We start from the raw sequence: 8,120 nt of genomic DNA, 5'->3' as shown, positions 1-8,120 counted from the left end.
TGGGTGCGGCCCTCCAGCCAGTTGGCGACCCATGTGACTGTGTAGGTGTCGACAGCAGAGTCCCCCGGTTTCTTAATGAGAATGGAGTGAGAGACAGTGTTGAAGGCCTTCCGAAAGTCCAGAAAGGCTACGTCCACTGCTACCCCTGCATCTAAGGATTTGGTGACCTGGTCATAGAAGGCCACCAGGTTGGTGTGACAGGACCTGCCTCTAATGAACCCGTGTTGGTTGCCTCTAAGCATAATCTCTAGTCTCCAGCTAATTAATTAGACAGCGGCAGTCTGACAAATAATAAACAGCAAGCACGTGAGCATTTTAGCTCAAGTATATTTATTTCAGATTTCATGAACTATTTAGGCCCTGTACTAGACTGTTACATGAATAGGCAAGCACATAGAACTGCATACAAGCTGTTTTTCACAGGATGCAATAAAATTAGGTACAAAACACTTGCTGCATTGGAAGATCTAACAACATTGACATCTTAAGAGTCCTTTTTATGCACAGTCTCAGCAGCCTTGGCAATAATTTTACATGTAATATCATATTTTGATCTTGACACAGGTCAGAGATTCACTTGCTGTCATGCAGTAGTCTGGTAAACAGGGCACTGGACTAAGAATCAAGAGATTGATATTATATTATATTATATTATATTATACTTCTAGCTAGGAAAGCAACTTGTGTGAACTTGGTGTGCCACCTACTTCCCTCTGGCTCAGTCCCCCTAGCCTGTCTACCTCACTTCATAAATCACTTCAAGATCTACACAGATGTGGTATACATATGGTAGGAATATTAAATATATTCAAACACACAGAGTCCCTTTTTCAGAAGACAGAAAAAAATATTAACAATCAGTATTAAACTGCTACCTGCAAGGTAAGAAACAGATGTAAATAACTGTACACTTTCTTTATAAAATATGATCTACTGAACCTTCAGCATAAACAGTACAGATAAAAAGTTAAAGAGAAGTAGTTATCTGTGTTAGTTTGAAGTCAGCAGTACTGTGGCAAGGAAGTTTGGTGCCTGAGGCAAAACCCACGGCTGCAGCCCACTCTTGCCCTGGGCACAGATCCAGGGGGCACACGCCCCCACTATGCTTGCCCAGGAGTGCATTCAGCAACGGGAGCCACCCTCCCCGAACCCGTGTGCCCTGCCCCCAGACAAGCCACTTGCAGCTTCATCTCACCCTAGCTGCGCAGCGCTTTTTGGTGCCCCTTCGCTTTTGCACCAGGTGCAGTCACCCCACTCACCCCCACCTTGCTACAGCACTGGAAGTCAGGCAGAAGGCAGGGTAGATTTGCACCTTGTAGACAAACTAAATCAGAGATGCAGAATATTTTGTAAGCAGCAGCTACTTATGAAAGCTTATGCATCTCTGATTCAGTTTATAATGTGCAAATTTACCCTGCCCCCTCTGCAGAAAATGTTAAGATACTAGATAAAGCATTACCAACACCACTGGTATTTAAGTAAATACATCTGTAGACAAGTGTGAATTTAAATAAATGTACCATGCTTGAATACTTTCTGAATTATAAACATTTTGGAGAGATGCAGGAGAGCTACCTCTAGCTTGCTAGTTTAAGCCTGGCCAAGCTTAGTAGCGATTCAAAAATGTTACCATTTGATGGGTTTTTGAGGCTTATGCAACATAATTTTCCTGTAGCTCTTCATGGACAAAGATCCATTTCGCAATAGCACCAATGGGTAGTGTCACCAAAGAGGCCAAGGACTAGACACTGAACTTGGGCTCAAGAGGCCTGAAGATAGCTATTTCTGCACAGGGCAGAATGGGAAAAGCTAGGGTCACAATGAGGGCCCTTCTGGCAAGGCAGCCATCACCGAGCCTTTGCCAGCAGTCCTCTTCTAAGAATTCATTCCAGTTTTCCCTCAAAGAGGAAAGAGAAGATGAAACAGGCTGTTATATAACTGGGTCTTGCTACCAGCAGGAGCACTGTCACTGCAGGTAGAAACAGATGTTGCCTAACGTTGCAATTGTGCTACCATAAAAGTTTTTATGGTGACACAAATGGCAAGCAAATAGACGCCCCTACCCTTTGTTGCACCACATCAATGGTCCTGATAAAAAGTAGCAATAAATTGTGCTACTTTGTTGCAAATGGTCTATAGATCTCTAGTGGGAGCTGCCTGCACTCTGCAACCACCCTTGGCACGTGCTCTGGTGGCTTGACGGGCATAATCCTGAACACCCTGGGTATAACTGGACCCCCTGCATTCCTGGTGTGTCTCCCTTAGTAGGGAAAATCTGCACAGGTCCTAAGTTCCCTTCTGAAAACTGGCCATTGGTATAAGTAGCCATTAGTGTTAAGCATAGTTTAAACAGGGATGACAGATCTTTACCATTACCTGGCTTAGTTTTTTTGACCTTCTTTATTCTTATGGGTTCTTTACTTGTGTAGCTCTCATCGAATTCCCCCTCCCCTCTTCCCCTCCCTCCTGCTTCCCCACCTATTGTATTCTAATCACTCACTCCACTTTATGCTTTGCTTATACTGTCCTCTCACAATATCTGATTAAGTGAATTTGGGTTCACCAAAATTTGTGCTCTGTATGTATCTCATTTAGTTAGTCTATAAGGTGCATCGCGACCCTGCTTTCACATTGGTATATGGTATATGAGCAGCTTTTTGGCTACTGAAGGAGGAATATGTGCTAAAAGGCTTATTCCAGCAAAATCTTGCTGCTCACAAGGTTTACCAATATTGTTCTGCCACTAGGTGGGGATTAAACTATGCATCCTCCCTCCTGCTAAAAGCAGACAACTGGCTTGGTGCCAGACATATTGGGCATTTTTACACATGTAAGAGCCACAGTGCCACACGCTTTTCAAAGTGCCTGGCGCTGCGATGCTTGCAGTTGTGTAAGTGGTGAAATGCACATCAGCACTGAGAAAATGGCGGCGGTGTGCTTTTGAACTAAAACACATAGATGGTGTTTTCATTCAAAAGCGTACCACTGCCATTTTCTGCATAACCGACTCACATTTTGCCACTTATACAACTGCATGCGGCGCAGCACAGTTCGCACCAGCCCGTGTGCAAAACAAACTCAATTAATCAAGTCTGCTCTGAAGCAGCGGATCTCCAGTGCGTCGCAGGACAAAAAAGTACATGCATAAATGCCTGTTGGTTCAGTCAATGACTCGACTTGCACCAAATCATGCTGTTTACATGAGGCTTAAAAGGCAATTATATCAAATTAGCTGCAATTGTTCCAAGTCAGTGGTAATATAAATAAATCACGGGTACTTAGTACAGGACAGCGAGCTTGGCTGTTTGTAAAGTCTAGATTGGGTGTGACCCAAAATGCTCTGGGTGGAAATCAAACCAGTTGTTGGAGGAACTCCAGCTTTAAGTGCCTGATACACATTTCCCAGCAGCAACAACTTGAACAACCTGTAGGCATGCAAGGAAAGGCTGTTTCAGATAAGAAAATGACATGGCAATCCCAGACAATCAACAATCCTCACCCAAGTGAGTGGTCTTTCTCCAGGTTATTCTTCAACAAGTTATTTTAAAAAGTACTGCTTTTCATATTTGTGTGTCTAACATGTTTCTTACTAAAAACACCAGGACTCTTCAATATGGAAGGGAGAAGACTGAAGGCGGATAGGATACAGCTTACAGCTGTGGACCAAGTGAATCATGACGGGTATGGATGAAATGAACAGGGAACTCTTGTTCACCAAGTCTCATAACACCAAAACGAGGGGGCATTAGTAGGTGACAGGTTTAAAACTAACAAGAGAAAGTACTTTATTTATGCAACCCACAGTTAACTTGTGGAATTCATTGCCCCAGAAGGCAGAGAGCATAGCCAGATGCAAAAAGAGACTGGACAGATTCATGGAATAGATCTATTAATGGCTATTGACCAGAACGGTTGGAGATGTTTCCTTTGGAATCTCTACACCTGTGATAATGGATGCTGGAGGATACTGAATAGAAGATAGATCACTCAATAGTGATATTGAGGAGGCTGATCAAAGGTCCTGGGACTTGGTGAGGCTCTGGAAAAGTAGTGCATAAGTGAAAAGGTGAGAGGAGGGCAGCCAGAACCACACCAGGAGCTTCTAGAGGAGGTGGTGAAAGGGCTGCAGACTGGCGCACTCACTGTCAGCATGTGTAGAAACAGACGTTCTGATGTGCTGTTCCAGAATACAGGCCAAAGCCCAGCAAGTAGGGCTATGAGCCCCACTTGATGAAGGGGGCCACTGAGGGCACATCACCGATCACTTGGAACAACTAAAAGACAAACCAGAGATGGGAGTGAGGTCAGAGGTTCAAAACAAATGCACCCAGGGGAAATACCGGGCAGAACACACCAAACAAGCACACCAGACAGTGCCATGCGGCCCTCCAAGTCTAAGGAGCTAGTGAAGCTCTGCCTAGTGAGATGTGAATGGACAAGGAACAGGAAAACAGCCCTGCTATCATCACGCTGCCTCTCCCCCCGCCCCCCTGCTCCAGCCACAGCCTCCTTCCTGGCCAGATAGATCAGTAGCTTGGCTAGGGCCAGGAGGAGGTTGACTGAGAAGTCCAGGACTTTGTGGGGGCTGCAGAGGGGAGTGCATAAATGCAGAGGTGGTGAGAGATGCGCAACCAAAGATGGCTGCAGCCTGGTGCGCTGGAGCTGGGCATGTACAGAGGCAAGATCAAGGGGATGCTCCCAAGACTGTCTGCCCCAGGACAGCACTTACATCTAATGTCGAGTCTAGATTGGGCACAGCCCAAAATGCTGTTGTGCCAAATCAAACCAGTTGTCTGTTTTTAGCCTCAGCAGCCTGATACACATTCCCCAAGGGCAACATCTTGAAGAAGCCATGGGCACACAAAGAAAATGCCCAGGTTGTCCTGGACACAGCAGCCCCTCTCTTCACCCACTCCCCTGGGCTTTTGTATTGGGATTTCTTTCTCCTTCTCATGTTCTGCTTCCTGCCCGACCTCCCCTGACACCCTGAACTTCAGCCCACTTGTGCTCTATGCATCTCTCCTAGGACTTCCAAGCAGCTCTGCCAAGTCTTAAATATGAAATTATCCTATTGGAAGCTCAAAATCATCATAGTTGCTGGGAAATATGCAAGTAGGTGATAATATTTCCCAGTGGTGACATGTAGGGGGTGCATGTGTGCTCCCTGAGAGCGCTGGTGCAGCCCAACAGAGAGCGCTCCCTGCTCAGGCAACAGGCAGCGGGGGCAGACAACAGTGTCGGCTAGGGAGCAGGGCTGCCAAAAGCGCAGCTGGCACTTCCAGGTGCCCCACTCACGCTTCCAGGCTGGCACAATCGGCCACAGGCGGACTGTGGGGTCACTTCTCCTGGAGCCCCCCACCTCCGCGGGCAAGATTGGCTGCAGGGGGGAACCCCGACTCAGGAGGCACCAGTCCTCCATGCTTTTTCCTACATTGAAAAAATAGGCAAAACATTATGCAAATAAGCCTTTTTCTCATTTACTTTATAGTGCTCACTGTAACCCCCCAGTGAGCAAAACCTGGGTCATCGAAGTTGAACCATGTAGTTTAAGGCAAGCACTATAAGAAAGGGCTGGCAACAAGCCCCAAAGTCAGTCAAGGCTCCTTGACAGTGACGTGGGGTTCTGCGTCTGCTGCACCCAGTACGCCCCCCCACGTTCTCGTGCGCGCGGCGCAGGCCGACTACCACGGCCTGCGCAGGGCCGGCAGCCACCGCGACACGGCTGCCGCCCCTCACCGACCCACGGCGAGAGGGGCGGAGCCGGCCCTCGCGCGGGTCACGTGCCCGCCAGCCCCGTGACGCGCCACCCGGGCAGATGGGGGAGTCACGTGACGGGGGCACGAGGGAGCCGGCGCTCGGGGAACTTCCCGAGTGGGGGGAGGGGACTGGAGCCGTGCGCAACAGCCATGGCGGCGCCCTGTCGAAGGGGGCGGCAGCTGGTGCTGCTGCTGGTGGCGCTGCTGCGGGCGGCGGAGCCTCGCTCTCAGCCGGGGTGGCCTGTGCCCTACCGGTGAGTAGCCGCGCCGCCACAGCAGTTGCGTAGAGGGAGTCGCGTGATGGGGCGGCGCGTGGGGCACTGATTGGCCCCTCTAGGCTCTCCTGGGCAGGGGCCAGTGGAGCTTCTCCGCCTGAGGGGGTGGTTCGAGAACCTTTGCGGGGGGGCTGCTGGGTGTCACGTGATGGCAGCGCTGGGGGCGGCTCCCGCTAGGCCCAGCCCAGCCTCCTGTGGTCCCCTCCCAGAAGCCCCTGCAAGGAGCATGTCACTGCTACTACAGGTGGAGTTGCCTGAGGACCCCGACCACTGCCTGGGTGATGGGCCCTCCTGCGAGCGCCGGGCTCGAGGGCCTGAATCCACCAGCGTCTGGCCCGGGCCTTGCACCTGGAGAGGTTGAGACCTGCTGGGCTGGAGATCCACAGTGCCCTGGCTCAGAGCCTGGGGTGACATGGGCAGTGTGGGACCCTCCCGCTTCCCCACGCCATCTCTGGCTGATCCAGAGTGAATCCTGCAGAGTCAGTGCCAATCGGGCCCCGAAACGTGGTTTCCTGTTAGTTCAGCCCTAACTAAGCTGGCAGGTGACCAGCAACCGTAGTTGTTCCTTTTACTGGGTCTTTGGGTAAAGGCAGGATGCAAAAGGAACAATCAAAGAGACCTTTGGGCCTTTGATAGACTCTGCCTCACGCATTGTAAATGTGTAGAGCTGGTGCCCAACCTTTTGGCCCCACGGGCCAGATGGGTGGGGCTGGTCCAGTCCTCAGGCCAGATGGGGCACTGCACTGCCTTTGCCTGGCCCCATGCACCCAAATGGGTCTCTGCGCTGTTACTGGCTGGTCCTGTGCGCTAGGATCAGCCCCTGCAAGCCCTGTGCTGCCGCAGCTTGGATCTACGTGCTGGGATTGGGCCCTGCAGTGCCCTGTGTGCCTGGTATAGTGAGCAGGGCCATGCTGTCCAGCCCGTGGTGCTTCCCAAAGGGCCAGAAATTTGGCAGCAAGGTAGTGGTGCCATTTCTCTCCTGCTGCCAAATTTTGGGATCTATGGGGAGACCCAGAGGTCAGATGACACAGCAGTGGGGGCCAGATCTGGCCTAGAGGCAGGAGGTTGAACACCCCTGGTCCAGATGGAAGTGCTGGCAATAATATAACTAAAGCAGAGATCAGCAACTACAGCCTGTGGGCTGAATCTGGCCTGTGGAGCCACTGGATCTAGCTCATGGAGTCTGGGGCCTTCAATTGCACCCATGTGTGGACAGGCAACAGAGAACTGGCAGCCACAAGCAACCAGGTCCTGGCACCTGCACATTTCAGACCAGAGCTGGGACGCTCTGGCCCACTGCCAGAAAATGTTGCCAACCACCAAACTGAAGGCCCTGTTCTGCTTTCCATTTTGAACTATTTTCTTTAGAAATTGGCTCTTCTGTTTAAAATAATGTGACTCTGTTACTAGTAACGAGTCCTTGCTTTTCAATGGCACCATGTTCAGTTTATGAGTAAGAGGGCAGGTGTCATAGACTTGACCTGGAATATGAAAACCAAGCTGTGTCTGTTCTAGCTGGTACATCATTATCTTTTAATTACCATGGTTGTAAATAAAAGCTGTGGGTACTTGACGTTACAGAAAATGGGGTTAAAGTACCGAGACTCAGCTAACGGTTCTGGTGATAATGCATGAAGCAGAAAAAAATACCTGCTTGCAATTCCAGAGCTGTAGTACCAAGGAAGAAATCTGTATTTTAATAATCACTGTATGAAGTGAGAGGCTGTGATGCTTGATAAGCTCAGGAAGCTTATTGGTTGAGGATGAAAAAAAATTTTTTTTTTTAAGTAGCCACATTTAAGTTTTCCCACATTGATTTTTAAGCATCCACAGACATACTTCTTCCAATGAATATGAAATAGTAGTAGTGCATACATACGCAGAAGTTTTAGTACACATTGCCTGATTTTAATTAGCATGGCTATATTTTGCCCTGGAAATAGCCATTTGAAATATTAGGCTCCAGTTGTGCATTTATTTAATTTTGCTCTCGTCAATACAGAAAACCCTTGCTATTCACCGATATGTGATTCGTGGTTTTGAATATTTGCAGTGTGCCACACCAACCTGCACTCTTTCCCTGCGCAGC

The 8,120-nt window shown here is 49.2% G+C and overlaps 1 protein-coding gene across 1 annotated transcript in view; it reads left to right on the top strand.

The window, feature by feature from the left end:
• Positions 1-5,811: 5,811 nt before the first annotated feature.
• The window catches only part of CLN5 (ceroid-lipofuscinosis, neuronal 5), a 10,743-nt gene continuing 8,434 nt past the window's right edge, over positions 5,812-8,120 (top strand). The window contains exon 1 of the mRNA XM_019529778.1: positions 5,812-6,010. Within this exon, the coding sequence (XP_019385323.1) occupies positions 5,907-6,010 (104 nt within the window). The 5' untranslated portion in view covers positions 5,812-5,906. The remainder of the gene's footprint in view (positions 6,011-8,120) is intronic.

The sequence above is a fragment of the Crocodylus porosus genome, unplaced genomic scaffold, assembly GCF_001723895.1.
Source record: "Crocodylus porosus isolate Cpor-Errol unplaced genomic scaffold, CroPor_comp1, whole genome shotgun sequence".
Classification (NCBI taxonomy): domain Eukaryota; kingdom Metazoa; phylum Chordata; order Crocodylia; family Crocodylidae; genus Crocodylus; species Crocodylus porosus.
The sequence above is the reverse complement of the archived record's forward strand: the minus strand, read 5'-3'. Positions and strand labels throughout refer to the sequence as shown.